Source organism: Chiroxiphia lanceolata, chromosome 5 (assembly GCF_009829145.1).
Source record: "Chiroxiphia lanceolata isolate bChiLan1 chromosome 5, bChiLan1.pri, whole genome shotgun sequence".
In the NCBI taxonomy this organism is placed as follows: domain Eukaryota; kingdom Metazoa; phylum Chordata; class Aves; order Passeriformes; family Pipridae; genus Chiroxiphia; species Chiroxiphia lanceolata.
Genome location: NC_045641.1, coordinates 54722200 through 54741453, shown reverse-complemented (window position 1 = coordinate 54741453; position 19254 = coordinate 54722200). Strand labels below are relative to the sequence as shown.

The 19254-nt window shown below is 42.7% G+C and overlaps 1 protein-coding gene across 7 annotated transcripts; it reads left to right on the top strand.

Moving 5' to 3' along the window:
* The first annotated feature begins 1233 nt into the window (after positions 1–1233).
* TMEM263 (transmembrane protein 263) lies at positions 1234–17307 on the top strand. Of its 7 annotated transcripts, none has more exons than XM_032688255.1 (5): positions 1234–1344; positions 4829–4890; positions 5913–6032; positions 9506–9575; positions 14637–17307. In XM_032688255.1, the coding sequence occupies exons 4-5, from the start codon at positions 9512–9514 to the stop codon at positions 14921–14923; spliced, it is 351 nt and encodes a 116-aa protein (XP_032544146.1). In that variant the 5' UTR covers positions 1234–1344; positions 4829–4890; positions 5913–6032; positions 9506–9511; the 3' UTR covers positions 14924–17307. The 7 variants fall into 7 exon arrangements, with proteins under 7 accessions (XP_032544146.1, XP_032544147.1, XP_032544145.1 ...); XM_032688256.1 differs by having other exon boundaries at positions 5910–6032; XM_032688258.1 differs by lacking the exon at positions 1234–1344 and adding an exon at positions 1754–1770.
* The last annotated feature ends 1947 nt before the right edge of the window (positions 17308–19254 follow it).

The window sequence follows — 19254 nt, the reverse complement described above, 5'->3', positions numbered from 1 at the left end:
CTGTGTGTCTCCCACGTCCTGGAAGAACCCAAGGGGTGCTCCCTACCAGACACAAGCCTTGCTTTTTCACTTGGATTCTCCCACATTGATGCTTTCACTGTTCAGATCCAACCCAAAGAATATGGCTGGTATTTGTTCAGCAGGTCAGGAATGCCACGTCTCTGTTACCAGAAAAACCCTCTGAGCCCATGCAGCATTGCTCTTATGGATCACATTGATGCACAAAGGAAGGAGGAAGTTTAGGTAGTATTTTGCCTTACAACTTTTTTAAACTCACAGAGCATTTCATAGGGTATGTATTCCTGTGCCGCTGAGAGTTCTGTTTCCAAACTCATATTCGAAGTACCTGTGACTTTCCTCTCTCCCTTGGCCATCCAGCACTTCCTTGTCTAACAAACTTGAAAGTCACTGTTCATCCACAGAGATCCTTAGAGATGTACATGGAGAGGTCCCAAAGAAGGGGATGAGCACCAGAAAACTTGTCTTTCCCCAGTTATTCTCATTGGTGTAGTTACCTAGAAAGCCATGCCCACAAACCATGATGACCACAAGTTTATTCTCTACAGGCTGCATGTGAGAAGCTCTGCTCACTCGAATAATAGCTGGGATACAGGGTGCAATGTAAACATTGCTTAACGCAAACCCAGATCTTCGGGATTAGCGACGCGGCTTCACATCACGCCGCTGCCCTGGGCTGGATGCAGCTCCTCGCAGGACAGTGCTGCTCCGTGCCGCACGGAGCTCCTGCAGCCTCCCCGCTGTGCCAGCAGCACGGCCAGGGCGCCCCAAGGGCGCATCTCTTCACCCCGACTCTCGCCCGAGGCGCTTCCCAGCCCAACCGAGCGCCGCAAACCCATCTCCTGCACTGCGCAGCATCTCGGTCAGCTACGGCAACGCCGTCACCCCTTCCCTCCTGTCCTCTGCCGTACCGCTACCCGGCACCTTCCTCCACCTCGGTGCCCTGGCCCCGCAGGACCCTTCGGGAGCTGCCCCGTTCCCCGGAGGAAGAAGCTGCCCCGGGGCCTGTGGAAGCCACGAGGGTCGGGCGGAGGCCTGCGCGGACCCCCGGGAGGGGCGGCCCCTCTGAAGGAGCCGGCAGGGACGTGCGGTGGCGGAGGGGGCGGAGGCCAGCGGGGCTCCCGGCGCGGGGCCCGGCAGCCCCGGGGCGGGCAGGGGGCGGGGGCGGCGGCGCCCCCGGCCGCCGAGGGGCCGCGCCGGGCGCTGGGGCGGGGTCTGCGGGCGCCGGCAGGGCGGGCGGCGGCGGGCGCCACGTCGGCAGCGGGGACGGGCGGACGAGTGAAGTCTGAGCGGAGCCCGGGCTGAGCGAGCCGTGACCGCCGCGCGGTGAGTGAGGGAGCGAAGGAGGGCTCAGCGGCCGATGCCCCCCGGCCCCGCCGTCAGCCAGGAGCCCCCCGAGCGCCCTTCCCGCCGCCGCTCTCTTCCTCCCCGCGCAGGAAGGGAAACTTCGGGGGCAGGGGGCGGGAGGGCGCCTCGGCGGAGCCGCTGGCGGGAGAGGCGGGTCCGGGGAGCGGAGCAGCCGCCGCCGCCACCTGCCCCCGGCGCGGGCTCAGCCCGGCCGCCTTTGTGCTTCCTGCCGCGGCTCCGCGGGGCGGGAGCGCCGGGCCGGGCGTAGCGGCTCCGCCGCGGCCTTGGCTGCCACGTCAGGGCCGCCGCCCTGCGCCGAGGTGCCGGCGGTGCCTGCGCCGGCCCGGCGGGAACGCAGGCGGGGGTCGCTGCCGGGCCCCCTCCGGAGCTCCGCCGGGCACGCAGGTACCTGCGAGGGGAGGACGTGGCGGGGGCTGCGGGGCTCCGGCCTCAATACGGGGGTGTGGGGTGTGGGGTGTGGGGCGGCTCCTCGGGTGCGGGACCGGGAGCGGAGTGGGCTGTGCCCTGCAGCTGCCGCCCCCCGGGCCGGGCGCCCATGGCTGAGCGGCCGCCGCCCACCTGGGAGGGAGTCGCGGTCGCCTCGGCCTCGCTCCTGGATGAGCTTGTTCTCTCCCCCGTGAACTTCTTCGAGCCGGGAGACGCTTTCTTTTGGGTTTACTTCTTTTTAAACTTTACTGTGTTCAGATGTTTGCTTTAGTAGTCTCCTGTTTGTTTCATCTATGTATATCCAAGTCCAGCTCGATGGAGTAGGGTATGAAGAGATTTTTTATGAACTGTAAGGGACCAGCCTAGTTTTTCATATTGACCCAGTCTAGGCGTTTATGTGGTGTGGCCTGGAAATAAAAGCAAGTTATTGTAGCCATACGACTGGTTCTGGTCATTGTGCGAAGTGCAGTGGCAACCTCTGTAGATACAATTAAATGCTTCCTTCTGCTTGTTTAATTGGGCTGAAAATGAGAATTCTGATTCAGGATGTCACTCTAAGGAAGATAAATACCAAGTGTAGGTAGCCTGCTTCAGTGTGTCCACTGCTGTGCGTCAGGCAGCAAGTTTCTGTATAATTGGAAGGCTACGTACAGGATAACTTCATTTATTATGTGAGTACTGGTTTGTTATGCATATCAATTTTAAGACTGTTAAGTAAATACCATCCAGCACTTTTTTAGAAATCTTTTCTGTTGAACTGTGGTTAAATATTCCATAGAGTTAGTGTTGCCTCCTCAGTATAGAAATGGACTGCATTGCAAATGCACAAACTGAAAAGTGGTCCTTATCCAGCAAGTGACCAGGTCTAAATGTCAGGCAGGAGCCAACAAACAGGTGGTGGATGCTAGGGAAAGAATTCTATTTCATTAGCAAGGGTGGCAAGGAAGTTCAGAAGCCGCTTTATCGCTCTGGCTGTTAGGTACTGCTGGGTTTTGTCTTTGAGGGCCTTCTGGAAAAGGAGGTCTGAGACAGATGTGGAGGTCAGACATTGGGAAAGTGTTATAAGAAATGGGGAAGGCTCTGCTGCTGAAAACTGAGCTAGCAGGAGGTGGAGGGTGACAGGACTGGTGAAATGGAGTTTTCATTGTCTTTCTGAAGGTATGCCTTCCACCTTGCTGGAATTTACCATTGAATTTCTAGAAAACAGTTTTGGAGGACTAGAAAAGGGGAATCTTGGTTCCTGCCACCGTTGATTTGGTATCTTGTGAATCATTGCAACGGAGAAAACTTGATCGCCAGCATCAGGTGTTCCCCAGAGCCTCTTCTGGAGCCTGATCTATATTTTAGGTGAGAGTGATGGAGAAATATGATGTGGTAATGTCCCAGTCAGAGTTAAGGGGGTTTTTTTGCAGGAGATATACCTCAGCTGTGCTTTTAATTGTGGCATGTGTTTGTTTTTTAATACAGACATGTTGCATTACCTTCCCAGCTGCATACTGTACCTTCCCTGCATACTGTGAGCCTGTTATGTACATTTCTTATGACAAACTTATTATCTTTTCGGGGGAAGTTGTAGCCCATCCTCCTGTAGCCTTGGAATTAAGCTGTGGTTCCCACCTGGAAACTTCTGATTAACTCCTTGTAATCTTTCTCTGAAAACTGTAGTCTTTTTTTTTCCTCTGAAATGGGCATACTTGCTTCCAAACCAGTCCTGCTGTATATGTAAATCTGAATTTTGAAACCTGGCTTTTAAACAGAAGGCTTGTTGAAATGCTAGCTATGCTCTTGGTTTTTAGCCACATGTTTTCTACATGCCTGGATTTGGTTTTTTTTACTTTAGTGCTGTAGTGCATTACCTTAGTGCATTGACTCTTTCTTCTTGCAGAATTCTGCTCAGTCAACTCTCTCCCTTACATTAACAAACTGAAAACCACATTTCCATGTCAGCTGTGTGCTGAGGGTTATGGCTGAGAGAACTAAAAGCAGTGGGCACAGTTACGTGTAACACGTCACAAGCCCCAATCCAAGGTGTAAAACAGGGAAGCTGATATGAGGAGTTGTTTGTGCAGCTTGAAGCAGTACCCTGAAGAGCAGCCATTGGTGGGTGTACCTCTTTTGGCTTCATGCTTATTTTCTCGTTTAATTTGGAGAGTAGAGCACTGTTTCAAAAATTTATTACTTGAAGTATCATTTGTAAAAAATTTTTTTTTCATGTACTTGAAATGCATCGGGTTCATTCATAGATCTGCTGCAGCTGCTGAAAGAGGGGGAGGAGAGCTGTGCATGTGGCAAGGGTTGATTGTTTTCCATCAGCTCCATAGCCAAGCTTCCTAACTGGATAGCTGGTGGACAGAAGAAAGACAGCTTTTTTTGTGGTGGACTAAGATGAGGCAATGGGTTTGTTTGGATTTCTGTCAGGTGAATAGTTCTAGCGCTATCTGCTGCTGCTGCAGCCGTCTGGAGCAGCATTATGCTGCCAGCTGAAATTGGCCCCATCCTTAGGTAGTTTCCTTGCTGCCCGCAAATATCTGAGTAGTGGCATTGAAACAAGGCAGTTTTCACTGGCTGCTGCTTGGGCCAGGTTTGCTATGCTGAGACAGTAGAGCTTTTTGTCTGTGAAGTCAGAAAAACATCAAAGGCATCAGCTGAAACTCATGAAGTTACTCACAAGTCTGTAGTGGTTAGAGCCCACTTCTCAATAGAAGGCTAAAACTTTACAAGTTGCTGTCCAGGGCTCATTAAGTGGTTCCTTGTCTTAACATGGATTAGCATGCTTCATAGCAATCCTCATGGCAGCACATGGAGCAAGTAAGATTATCTCCATTGCCCAAGAACACAGAAGGCACCAGTGTTTCAGTGAGATAAATCTCATAAAATTTTGGCATCTTAAGGCCATACCAAGAATACTTCTTCCATGCTGTGGGATTTGTATATGATTGCCACCATACACCCATGGCAGGTATGTGACAGTAGCACTGTTCCATCAGATGTCATTAACCTTCTGCCTTTCTCACAGGTGTATGCAGAATACTTTTGTGGAAACAACTAACTAGAAATCTTCACAAAGGAATATATTTGGTAAGTTTTATTTTAATCAGCTTTTGTGTGGCTGTACCACTACCTCTAGAGCTTCCTGACGCTTTCATTCAGGGTCTTATAACACAATGTTATAAATAGCTCCTGAATTAAAAATCCTATTCTAAACAATTTGGGTTTTTTTACAACAGTGTAAAACATTTAAGCTTTCTGTGTATTTCATATTCTGACAGTATGAAAGTGTGTTTTCTTTCAAATCAATTGGAAGAGTGACTTTCATTTTTACCCTTTTTAATATTTTTTTTTGTGTGAAGGTTTTAATTTATTTTAATGCGTTGTTAAGAAAGATGAGAAGTTATCCCTTATCTCTTGAATGACTAGCACCCTCCTAAATACACAGGGGGAAAAAGCCCAGAAGTAGTTTACATTTATCCCTGTTTGAAATCTCTTTTAAGATCTGGGTTTGCTTCCACTTCTTAACATGAGAAAACACAGATGAAGAAGGAAAATGAAGTGTGTCATTGATAGGCTGGATGTCTGTTTCATGAATGAGTTCTGCCAGGCCACATGGAGATCCTACCTCACTCCATGTGATCATTTAATGCAGATGTTAAATAAAGCTCGAGGCTTTTCCCCAGTGACACAAGTCACTGTGAATTTGGCATCACAGGATAAAAATGCCGAAGAAGAATGTCTTTGCTTGCTTTCTTTTTTCCTTTCTTTTTTTGGCCAGTCTTAGCATACTTTAAAGAAGATTTTGAAAAATGTATCAGAAAACTTCCAAAGTTCAAGTTTCTGTTAAATCTTTGCCTTGTTGCATATGCTTGCAGTACTGGCAATCTTTGTGACTAATGGTTCAGTGCATATGGGGGACTTTGAGTCTGCAGCTTCCAGGTAATCCAAAGTTTCTTAACCAATAGCATGTCTGAATGACCTCACTGTCTGCACAGAAGTCTTACAGTTGCACCTCCAGATCAGTGCCTTAGTTGTTAGCTGAGATGTAATCTCTGTTGGGTCTCATGAATTTTGCTTTCTTCTTCTTCATGGGGACGCATCTTCAGCAGGAAGTGCAAACAGGAACCTCTTTAGGATACACTGCAGTCTTCCTGTGATCAGGGGGCTCTGATATAAAGTGGGACATAGGAGCCTGGATCTTAATTGACAAAGGAGGCATTGAATTGTAGGCGAGTCCTTTCACCTTGATGGTATTGTAAAATATAGCGAGTGGTATCTGCTTTTCTAACTCAAATTTTTGAAGAAAAAAATTATATTCCTACCCTCTTTGCCTGAAGACTGGATGAAGTAATCTGCCTCTAAGCAGTTACTCCAGGCCTTTGACCTCCAGTCAGTAGAAATACCTCTAGTCAATACTAACCTTAAATCTCTGGAAGGGAGCCAGGTTTGAAACATGCTCCTGTGCATAGTATTTCCTGTTCACCAGATATGCACCCTGTTTAGCACACAGGATTTTTGGATCACTTTTCAGTCTTCTAAGTCTCCTGACATGTTAAATTGGATACAAAGATGCATGACACAGACTGTAAACTAGATATCTGAATATTTTCTGCAGAAGTCCTTTGCTGGATCTTGGTCTTGATCCTGTGATTCACTGAAGAGCTTCTACAGAAAAACAAAAAGACTTTTCTGACAGTGATGTGATACTATTTCCACTTGCACTGATGTTGTAGGTGAACAGTGAGTAAAACCTAGTACAGGCTGGTTAGGCACATCTCTTGCAGCATCATAGAATCATCAAGGTTGGAAGAGACTTTCAAGATCATCTAGTCCAACCATCCACTGGCACCTGTAAAACCACCCATCATACAGTAGTTTTCAACTTTCTGATCCGCAAAACCCTGAAGGCTCCCTTCTGTGTAGAACAAATTCAATCCTACCAAGAGTGACCTATTTCCCATAGCTGCTCTTCTCAAACCTGTAGTTCTCCATTGCTTTCTGGGGTCTGAGAGTGGCAAGTTAGCAGTGGCTGTGCTGTGGAAGATAGACCACTGTGATCTGTGTAATTGTGAGCGAAGTATTTCTGTTGCAATTGTTAGATTGTTGCTTTGCTCATTTAGCTTTGCAGGAGCTGAAAGCAAATCTAAGTGTCTGTCTGACTAGATTATGGAGAGTTAAGAAAGCATTTTTTACCTGTGTTGTCTGCCAATCTTTAACTCTTTTCAGTGAACAGATCTGGTCTTAATTGTATGATGTTGTACCCTAGTACAACAGATTCTTGGAGCTTGATGTGGGCTGTATCTGCTGTCAGTGCTGCTGCATCCAATACCTTCTTAATAGCAGAAAGTACTAAACCTTGTGTGTAGCCTTGTGAGCGTTTCTAGGGTTCTAGCCGTGTCCAAAACTGGTTACTTATTCCAGCTTCTCTCTGAACTTGTTGATGATCCCTGACAGTGTTTTCTCTGTCCTCATGAGATTAAATAACTTTTGTGAGCCTTTGCTGACAGAAATATTTTGGAAACTCAAACAGGTAATTTCTTCTGGGGTTCTTTTAGGAGTTACATGCTGGCTAGATACAAATATATTAGTGGAGGTTATTCTTTGTAAAAAATAATTTATCTCTTTACTCATTGGTCTCCCCTGAGTCTGCTTTAGAACTCTTTTGGTCACTTTTTTGTTCCATTGTTTGAATTAAGACTTAATAGGTTCTGAATTTTATTGTACTGTTTTTAGGATTTCCCCTACTGCACCAAATCAACTCCTTCCAAATTCCTGACAGAGTAATCATCTTATAGACCAAAATGGTCACATGTCAAGTAGAAACATAGTTGCTTCATCTTGGTACAAATATTTTGATCTGCTAATATCAGGGCTGTCAGTTTCTTACTGCATCTGTCTTCTCTTTCTTACAGTGCTTTATATTTTTGTTTCATGTGTTTAGTCTTCCAACTTGATGTGTTGCTACTTTACATCTTCCTGGTGAGGGGAAGAAGAGAGGAAGACACTGATCTCTCTGGTGACAGTGACAGGACCCAAAGGAATGACATGAAGCCGTCTCTACGGAGGGTTAGGTTGGATATTAGGAGAAGGTTTACCCAGAGAGTGGTTGAATACTGGAACAGGCTCCCCAGGGGAGTGGTCACAGCACCAAGCCTGACAGTTTGAGAAGTGTTTGGACAATGCTCTCAGGCACATGATGTGATTCTTGGGGCTATCCTGTGTTGGGCTTCGATGATCCGTGTAGGTCCCTTCCAACTTGGGATACTCTATGATACTTTCCTATTTCATAGCTTATATGTGTGCATTTCTGGCTTTTGAGCGGTACTCATTCAGCATTTCCATGGAATTGGCCATCCTTGTAGTAGGTATTTTTGCTTGCTTTCCCATTCAGCTTCGTGTGTAAAGGTACCCATGTTTTCTGAGTTGTGAACTGATATTGGTAGTGCTGATTGTGAGGAATCTTTAATATTCAATTTAGGCTTGCTTCTCATCCAAAGATCTATGATTTAGCATGTGGGTGCCAGTTTTTACTGTGATGTTTTGACTTCATAATTACACTGTGAGAGTTTCAGCTGTTTTCCAGGTGAGTGTTCCCACCTGCTTCTGCGTCCTCATTCCTTCTTAAGATCCCAGCCACTGCTTTCTCACCCAGAGGAGGTACAGAGGGATCTCAGCACAGCAAGAGAGGTTGGAATTATTTTTGTGGTGATCATTGACTCCTGGAAGAAATGAAATTATTTAAAGACATGCAGGGAGAAGGGAACTGAAAGGTCACTGGCAGGAAGATAGAAGGATACTGACTGGTCTAATGCAACTTGTTTTTCCTTTTTGTCATCTTGATGCCTGCTGAGGAGGGAAAGCAAGATTAGCAGGAGAGCTCAGGAGAAGAGGCAGGACTTAATATCAAGGCATGCTTTGGTGGGGGAGGAAAGCAGGAAGGAAACGTGGACTTAGACATTGCTTTTTTCCCCTCCAGAGAGAAAACTCAGCTCAAATCAGCAGCTCCACTTACTTTCTCTGTGCTTCCCCTCACTGTCAGGGACTCCTGCTCTAGAACTGCTCTAGGAAACGGCTTTTGGTGTAAAGAAATCTTTTCTGAAATGTTTTCATTGGGCAGTTTTTGTGTAAAGTTAAAACAGTCTAGTTCTGCTGCTGTCACCACACGATTTATGCAGTACTGCGACAAGATAAATTGTGTGTTTCCGTTGCTATTCTTCCATCTTGTTTTCATGGCATTTGTTCAAATTATGCTGCAAGGACTTGTTTCTTTAAGCTATTGCTTTCCAGGTACCTGCAGATCTTAAGGCATGCTGCTGTCATTTCTCTAGCGTCCACCATCTCTATGAACACTTGGCTTTTCCTTTTCACTACATAAACATAAGCTGTTATATGGCAGAGACTGTTTTGTTTTCATACTGATTGTCTTCCTGATTGCTTTTCAAGTTCAAGATGTACTTGGTGTGGGGTGGCAGCTCTCACCAAGCCTGCTGATGTGGTGGAGGGCTCCACCTTGAATCTGGTTGAAGAATGCAAAAGCACAGATAAAAGAAAGAGCAGCAGTTTGACAGGAGCTGCTAGCTTATCTAGTAATGAAAAAGAAGTTCATTTTCTGTGGAACTTAAACTACTTGAATTTTGGATTCGTGGATTAACTTATGCTTTGCCAGAAGAGATGTATAGCATATGTGAATTTCTTTTTTTAGGCAATAATGAATCAAACGGACAAAAATCAACAGGAAGTCCCATCCTACCTTCATGATGAACCACCAGAAGGTATGTACTAGTTCTCATGATCTGAAGTAAATTAATCAGAAGTTCAGTTCTCTCTTTAAAAAATGGAAAATGGATCTGGAAGCTTTAACTTCCATTTAAGTAACAGTAAACAAACCAACCCTGTGTTGGGATGGACCTGGATTATTGTTCACTCCTGCATTATCCTGATTACAATAAGGCCACTGAATATAACTCAGTAAACAGCTGTACCTATAAATTATAGAGAAGATGGGCAGATACTGAAGGACTTAATTTGTAGATTAGTTTCCAGAGATGTGAATTGGTCTAATGGGTATTTATTTGGGAAGAGCCCAGCTTCACTTTTGGACACCTTGCTGTGTTCATAGTGCTTGTGACTTTTAAAAAAGATGTGTTTAAAAATATGTAGAACTTTATTACCGTTTTTGGAGACCCTTTTTCATCATACAATTAACTGTGGTTCTAACTGCTGACAGTCTCATGGTTTCATAAAAACAAACACGCACTTGACTTCATTAATGCAGTGACATCTTGGTCTCCTGAACCAGATGAATCATAAATTGGTTATTAGATCTGCAGAGGAAATGCAGTTGCAAATGAGCAGAGTTTCTTCCAGGCTGTGGACTGGCAGATTAGTGAAGAGTCCTGTTTGCATAATGTGACTGGAAGCATACTAGATCAAAAGCCATTCTTGGCACATAGGTTATCTATGTTGTCTGCTCTTGCTTTAAGACTAAATGTGTTGGACATAGAGGTCGGTGAGTCATGATTCCTCTCTGTTTATTGCTCTTCAGTTTATAACGGCCCTTTAAAGCTCTGTTTGTTTGTTGTTGGGTTTTTTCCCTCAGCTTTTATATATTGTATAACTGAACAATTTACTTCACTCAAACAACAGTATTATCCACTAACTGCAGTAGAAGGGATTGAAATGGAATAGCTCACTCTATTCTTAACAACTATAAGGCAAGAAACACAAGTACAAGAAGATGAGAGGAAAGGGAGAAATAGATTTTCATGGCACAGTGATTCTTCAGCTCTCCTGTACTTGAACTTGTTAAAGTCCCTTGGTGTGAGGACAAAAAATCTTGCTTCTTAACTTCTTATGGTGTTGTCAAGATCTCAGAAGCATTTCTGATAGCAAATGCCAGAATGGAAACTATGCCTTAATATGTGTTATCTTCAAGTCTAATTTTAAGTCCAGGTTTTGTTTGCTTATTTGGGTTTTTTTGCCTTAAAGATCAAATTGTGTTTTATACATATTAAACTTCATGTATAGAAAGTGAACAGTGGTCTGAAAACTACAACCGATTCTTTGAGTAAGGCAGTGAAACAAGTGGGCATTTTTTCTCTTCCTAGAATATTCACTAGGTTTTCCAGATTCAGCATAAGAGCAGAATTTGATCATTGGTTATTGCAAAGTTTCATTTAAAGTTTATGATCAGTTAAATATCTTATTCTGCACATTTTCTTATTTCAGTTTGACAATAACCAGTTTGAATATGAAGTCTAAATAGATGGAGAAAATCGATGTAGTTAGAGGAAGTAGAATGAAACACAACTTATCTTAATGTAAACTCCATCCTTGAAAAGGCTTTTTCCTTCTGATTCATATGCACTCTTCTAGCCTTAGGAGTTCAGTTAAAATGTTGGAACACCCTTGAAGAACAACTGGGTTGGAATGTCGTACAGGGCTTCATATGATACACTTACACCATCATAAAAAGATGGCCAAATGTGGATGGAAGGCTACTAGTTCAATTCTGGCAGGAAGATCATCTCTCTGAACAGGCAGCCAAAATACTCCTTAGAGGAAAGGCTCAATTCCAAAACCAATTTGCAGCTTTTCGTAAAGATAGAAGTAGTTCTAGTTTGTCCAAATCACACTCAACAAGCTTTGTGCCCAAAGGCTTTAAAGAATGTGTGGAAGAAGCTTTTGTGCTCCTGCTTTTTTGAGTGGTGCTATTCTGATGCTGTATTTTCCACTTTGCAAGCGGCGCCAACCTTTGCAACCGAAGTTCATTCGAACTCTTGTTCGTTGCTGGATTCCTTTCAGCAGGAAGCTGGCTGCCAGATAGCCTGATAGAGCCAACTCCCTGACAGGCAACTTTTGTCATTTTCTCCCTCAGTTTAGGAATGATCTGGTTTACCTTCTTTTTCATACTGTTTAGAAAAAGGGAGACCAGGGTTACGTATCCTAGAACAGAAATCAACTGGCAATAAAACTTCGCAGCTGTGGGCGTTCATTAGCCCTCATGGACAATGCAGACAGGATGGAAGTCAGAATGTGTCAACCATTACCAAAGTTATTTGTTGCAGTCTGTATTTACACTTGTGAAATAGAGTCAAAGGATTGGCTACCTGAAGTAATGTGAGGAAAAACACATTAAGATTACTTTTGTTTGTTTCTCTCTTGTTATTGATAAGTTAGTGATGATGGATCATTTCTTACTGACATCAGATCTGATTCACTGAAATCAGCTCTTAAAATTCAATGTGATAAAACTTTACTCCTCTTTCACCCTGATGATAATGAAGCAGTTAGGTGGAAGCAAAACACTTTCTGACTAAATCTGTTACAAGCTCTGTAAGTCTGGTCACAAGAATCCTCTAATGAATAATACCTAGACATTGGATTTTGTAGCATGCTCTGCATACTCCTTTCCAAGTGTGAGTCTTTAAAGGCTTTCTATATGTACATAGAGATTCTGATCTCTGTGTGTTTGTGTTGGCCATGCATTTTTGCTGGAGATGTGCATGTTGAAACCTGCTGGCCTAGAATGAGCCAGCAAGGTATTACATGGCTTTAAGTAAAAGGCTGTCATTTCTGTTTTCAGTTTCTGTTCATTACCTTTTCAGTTATCTATATCAATTTCTTAAATAAGAGACTACTGTAAGCTGGAAGCACTTCCAGTATTTTCTGCTCCCTTGAGCTGCACTGTTGCTCTGTATCCCTTTTTTTCCTTTTTGTCAGACTTGTAAGAAATTCTCTCATTTAGGTGGCATCTTTTGTTTGAATTATTCCAGGCGTGCACACAGGAGCTCTGAACTTCACACTGAGTTCTGAGTTAGTCCTGGCATTATCACAGACTCATTGGCAGTGCAGGGAAAGTTGTTCACCCTGAGTTTCATCTTGTAGAGATGAGTGTTGGTAGGTGACTCTTGGAAATTGTCCTCTGGATGCAAGTTGTCAGCAGTCAGGGTACTGGAGACAGACTTGTTCTGCTGGCTCTCCTAAGGCATGTTGCAGTGAAAAGTCAGTGTGTTGACAGGGCTGGATAGAGGTCTCTGGTGGATCTAGATTTGATTTTTCTTTTCTGCTATTTCTTCGGGCTCGTTGTCCTTATCCAAATATGTTATTTCTGCTGTTGACTCCCTCACCTCTTTATTTCATATCTGTTTCTTCCCTAGCTCTGCCCATTGTAGTTCCACTTGCTCTTTTTTTTGTTTCCCCTGTTGTTTTTTGTGAAGAGAGACAGATGTTAAATCTCATATGTTATCTACAGATAGCTAGAAAATAATTTTAAAAACCCAAATCCAAAAAACTGTGCAACTCTTAACCCTGCTTGTGTTCACTGGCTGAATCTTGCCATGGTTCTTTCTGAAACTTTTTTTTTAAGAAGTAGTGAGGTATTGACAAGAGAGGAGCTGAAAAACACTTACCTGAACAATGTTGTTGTGAAGAGCAGAGGTTTCCCCAGGGTCACGTGGAAGACACTTTGCAAACAAGTGTATTTTAGGGCTACTGGTTTATAGATGCAGTGACTGATATTTTCTTATGTGCTTAAATACCACATTAACATACTGTTTCATACTGCTGTTTCTTTGAAGATTGGATGATGCTTGTGCCATAGCAGGGAGTGGAATTGCAGTCTTAATTCCCTTCAGGGGCAAGGTGCATGTATCTCTTAGGATTTTGATGCTTACATTAGAAATATAAAGTAATTCTGGAACAGTTGGAAGGCAAAGTGGCTAATTCCAGAGGTCTTTCTATTACTCTAATACTGTCTATTATTTTGAGGCTGTGTAATTGTACCATAAATATGGAATAGGAAGTGACCTAGAAAGCACATAGCATGAAACTGCACAAAATACAGGTTAAACATAGCATTAAGAAGAAAAAATTCTTGTGGTCAATAATATGCAGAAATCCTACGTTTCGAGACTTGGTTTTGTGCATCATATTGAAATTTCTGTTGGGAGCCTGTAACTCTTGCTATTAATGCCTTTGGGGACCACTTTTGGTATTTAAAGAGCTTATTTGGCACTTGGACTTCTCACATAAACATGCCTCTTCTGTAGCCAAATTACAAAAAAGACCCTTTTGGAATAAACTTAAATTTGTATACAGGATGAAGAAAGGAAGTGATACAGAAGACTTGGCATCAGTTTTGTCCTCATACTTCTTTTGACAACTCTTGATTGCTCTCATTTGTAACCTTCTCATTCCTGACCCCTGCACAGAACCCCTGTAAGCACATCTTCAAAACAGTAATTACTAAGGAAAGAAGTGACCTTATCTTATGGTGCTCTTTTCAAAGAACAGCTCTTTGTTTAATAAACTTTTGCCTCTGTTTTACCAGGAAATTTTTTCCAACCCTGTCTTAGAGATTTGAACAGCAAGGTGGTGCTGCTGCCCTTGAGGGTCCCCCCTCTGTGGGTTAACTCTTAACATTAGGATGGAGGCCATAGGAGGATGTGTCATTTCTCCCCCATTATAAAGGCCAGAAATGAGGCTGATTTGGCCATGAGACTTTCCAGAGTCTAGGAAGGTAGTGGTACATACAGAGGACAGAAGTTTATCATGTAAGACACTCTGGAAGTCATATGCCTGATATTTTTAGACTCAGTATTGACTTGTGTGTTAGAAAACAGCACTGAGGAATGTCTTGCTGCAGCAAAGTATCTTTTGTTATTTGGAAGTAGGTGTTGTAGGAGCATCCAAGAAGAGCAGCCTGCAAGGTAAGTGTATGCTGTGTGCAGTGTCTGTTAGTCTAGAAAAGGAAATACTTATGAATAACTCTTCTTTTGAAAATGCTTTAATCATAGCACTGAGACTGATTTGTTTGTTGTTTCTTCCCTTAGGTTCACTAAAAGACCACCCGCAGCAGCAGCCTGGGGTGCTTTCTCGTGTGACTGGTGGCCTCTTCAGTGTCACAAAAGGAGCTGTTGGTGCCACAATTGGGGGTGTTGCTTGGATTGGAGGGAAGAGCTTGGAAATTACCAAAACAGCGGTCACATCTGTGCCTTCAGTGGGAGTGGGTCTAGTCAAAGGAAGTGTTTCTGCTGTAGCTGGAGGCGTTACAGCTGTAGGATCTGCTGTTGCAAGTAAAGTGCCTTTAACAGGAAAGAAAAAAGATAAATCTGACTAAAACCAAAACTGAGACGTACTCAATTCTCCAATTACATCAGTGGCATTAAAATCTGCTAAGATTGGGACCATGAGAAGCCATGTGTCTTAGACACTTTATCTTCCAACGAGTTGTGCAAGTAACTCGATTTCATCTGAAAAGGACAGAAGAAGCTTGGTTAGCACAGCGTAAGAAGATTTATTAGAGCCTAGATTGAAGCTTTGTATCTGGTGAAATGTTACACTTGATAACTATAGAAGTGAGTAAGTGTATCTGAAGGAATAATACATATTTGAATATTCATTTACTGTAAGTCTTCTGCAGTTTTGGACTAAAATGTGAACATAGAAACCTGGTCATCTCTGCTGTACCATTGATACAATGAGATGCCAATTCCTGTTCTCAGTGGTTTCCACATGCTCCTGCTAAGGATCCTTCAGCTGTGTGAAGGCATTGTTGGATATACCCAAACAGTCTTGGTTATGAACCTGTATTTTTAGGCAGCCTGTAAACTATCCCTGACAACATTCCGCCAGTGCAGACTGGAGCAAATAGAACTGAAAGTGTGCAGAAATTGGAAATGAGTGGGAGATAGAAGTGAAAAAGATTGACAACATGGTAGAAGAGATCACAAAGAGTTAACTAACTTAATGCCTTATTAGAAAAAATATCTTTACTAGGTGAAGCTGTGTAAAGAACTGTCCTGTCATTTCAGTGCAGTTCACAGAATGAGCTTTAGACTCTTTACAAATCCTGATATCTGAAGCTTTTTGTCAGTTTTTACTGAAAATATTATTGCTCCATCTCAGGTGTATTTAATGATATTCATCTATCTCCTGCAAGTGAAAACTTGCTTCTAATAAACTTTTTATAGACACTAGAAAAAAAGATGGCTTAATGGAAACTGGGCTGATGTTTGTGGCTATCTAGCACAACTGTCTTACTTGCTGGAAATTCCTTTGTATAGTTGGAAACCACTGAAGAATTAGCAAAGCTGTTGTCTCAACTCCATGATGTGCCAGGTTGGCTTCTTGCTCTGTTCAAGCAAATGCAAGGAATTTTTCACTACATCTCTTTCTCATACTTTACATTTTGATTTTTGAGTAAAATGTAATACTTTTATTTAAAACAAACCAAAAAAGGTAGATGAGGCCTTAAAAAAAAAAGAGAAAGAAACATCATTCCAGTAATTTGTATACTGACAGATTCCAAATATTGACACACCTCAAATGGGAACATCTGTAGGTCCTCTGCAACGTGTGAGGCAAAATGCACTTGTAAAGACACAGCTTGAGGTTGCCTTAAAATAGAAGCTGTTGATGATCTTTTATTTGTGTACTGACTTTGCAAATAAGTAACCTCTTTAGAAGCCCATAGAAGGTGTCTGTTCATGTCATGTATGCAGTATTTTCTACAAACTTGTGTTCCTATGGAGAACTTGTAAGCTTACTTTTCCAGTGTCTGTGGTTGTACTAGAAGGATATATGGGGAGACTTTTTAAAAATGAAAAAAAAAAAGAAACATATCGCTCGTCTAAAACTTAGTCCTCTGTTCGTGGTTGTCAAATGTACACTATGTCTAAATTATGGTACAGTAGTCACCCAATCTCTCTGAGCCATTGGTACTTCAGCTGCACTCTGTAACTAACAACTTTATTTTATATCAGTAATTGTGGGTGTTGGAAGCATGATACTCATAAGCATGGGAACTTGGGGTGCTGGGAAGAGCATCTGCCCCTTCTGTTAGATGCACCAGCTGCTTAGTTCTGATCTGCTGCAAGGGTGTAACAAGGTAAGTTTATGCAACAACCTGAAGAGTTCAACTGGCTTTTATAGTCAAAAGCTAATTGCATAGAGTGTAGTATGGTTTAAGGGTACCAGTTAGCTCTAGAAATGAGCTAGCCTGGGTATCCAAGGCAATCTAGCTGCAGCATATAATTTAGTATGGTCTGCTCCTCTGCAGTTTCCAATGTAGCCATATCCCCAGAGTGCTGCCACTGAACTCGTAAGAGCCACAGTGGTATTTGTGACACCAAACTAAACCCTTCCTGATAGTTTTCTGAAAACATGAATGTTGAACTGATCATACCCATTTTTTTAAATTATATTCTTTAATTGTTAAACTATGAAACTTGCAGCAAAACAAGTGTGGTCTGAGATAAACAATGTTAGATCTGTAAAGAGCTGCCGACACTTCATTATGTTTTGTTCATAACATATCCTGTAGCTATTGCTTCTGAGTCTTGTAACTGAAACACTTACATGGCATATGGTTTTAGTTTTCAAAGAGCTTTGTCCTATATCCTGTGTATTTTCCATTCACTTACGAAATTTGCTTGATCTTAAGAACTTGGCCCGATTCTGTCCTGGCACTTGTGAAACATTAAATTGTTGCCGTTTCAGACATTTGAAAGCTTCCTTAGTTTTGTGGAGAAGGACATACTTAGGTGTAAATCTTCCCACAGCATCGTGCCCCAGAGTGTCTTTTATCTGCATCTACCTAGTGCCAACCAGCTCTTAACAAAAACTGTAACTTCACTGTGTAAGTTGATCACAGACACAGCACAAAATCCCTTGCACTAATTTTCTTTTCAATGAGGCTTGGGAGTACCCACTTTTAAGATCATAGTGAGCTGAACAGAATATGGAACTTAAATTTTCAAGGGGAGTGGAGTAGTTTTTGTGGTGGCTTTTATTTTTCCCAGCCCCCAGTTCAAAATGGGAAATGTTTATGAAGGCACCTTGTATGCCTGACTGCTCGCTCTGTAACAAAAGGCCACCTCTTTCTGTGCCAGACTTAAACAGTACAAACTGGTTCACATTAACTTGAGTAACAACAAGAGATGAGGAAGTGGATTTCAGCAATACAATGTTTTGGTGACTGGGAGGTTCCCTGAGGTTTTATTACAAACGAATCCTGTGAAGAAGAGGGAAACAGGTCCCAGGCATAGAGTTATGAATGACTGACTGAATTTTCATCTGGTGGTAGAGAAAAAAGAGCATTTCTGCTCATGGTTGTGTTTTGAAAAGGGAGGAGGAGAAATTGAAACATTCAGAATAGAAAATTAATGATTACTCAGGCCATGACTCACTTAGGGAAATGTGTCCTTTTCCTGTTGTGTTGCCACTGAAGATACTGTAAGTGATGGGAATCTAAGGTGTTTCAAGAACTTTAAAAACAGATAGCTGTAGAAATGCTGAAACTTCAGGGAAAACACTGTTCTAAATTTTGGGTTCCTTTTCATCCTAAAGCATCAAGCTCAGTTACAGATTGTGTTATGAACAGCTTCAGGGAGCTGAAATGCCCTCTTGTGTCTGAGGGGAAGGAGGCTTTTGAATTCAAATAATACTGCGGTCTGCTTAATAGCTGAGCACGGAAAGACAGAAAGTGACAAAGGCAAGTTCCTGTGAATTTGTGATACGGCTGTCTTTCCAGTTTCCTCCTAAAAACTGATAATGTGTTTTGAAAGAGTTGTCAAAGATGCAGCCTGGTAACACAGCCTGACTTTTTTCATGGTGGGGATATGTGCCCCTTCTTAAATTCTCACTACTGTTGCCCACGGTCCTGCAGGAGCGGCATTTACCCGCACAAGCTGCTGTCCCGTCCGTGCTCTCGCCTGCAGAGTGGTGAGTTTAGGACCTTCAGCTGCTGAGATCTTGGCACTGCTCTCACCAGGTGTTTCCAGCCCTTTCCAAGCTCACAGCAGATAATGTGGCAGACTATATAAAATCATCATCTTGCAGCCTGCCCTCTAAACCAGCAATTTAATACCCACTTTCTTCAGCAATTTAAAACTTCACTTTAAGAAAAGGAAGCCTGGACTTGCTGCCAAAATGTGTGTTAAAAATGACCTTGAAGAATGGCCTGGAATGAGGGGGCTGTGTAACTGTTTTTTCTCCTGCTGTCAAGAGGGAATGTGTGTGGAACAGTTGTTTAGGAAAGTCTTTCTGAGAAATAAAATCACTGATGATCCTAATTCTATTGAGATGATTGTCAGTGATGGTGCTACTTTATATTACCATTCACAGCCTGTAAATGAAAAGAAATCAAATCCCCTGAGAGCTTAAACACTGTCCGGTAGTTACTATTTTGAAAGCCAGCACTTGTCAACAATTATCATTCGGTGTTATCTGAGAAGCAGTGCTGCCCATATATTTAGAAACTGTGGCAGCTGTTTGAAAATCTGGTAGTCATTTTTAATCACCAGTGGTTTACAGACTAGAGTTTTGTTATACCTAATATAAAACCATGGCTTTTTCCTTTCTCCTACCATCATTTGAGACTAACCTCAGTTTCTCCCTAATCTTTCCTGTCCCCCAACCTTGCTAGAAAAGAAAAAATTAAGAACTAGC

Excerpts from the sequence above, each read along its gene's own strand:
- TMEM263 (XM_032688254.1), top strand. The coding sequence starts at position 9,512 with ATGAATCAAACGGACAAAAATCAACAGGAAGTCCCATCCTACCTTCAT. Across the intron at positions 9,576-14,636 it reads TCATGATGAACCACCAGAAG|GTTCACTAAAAGACCACCCG; the intron begins GTATGTACTAGT and ends TTCTTCCCTTAG.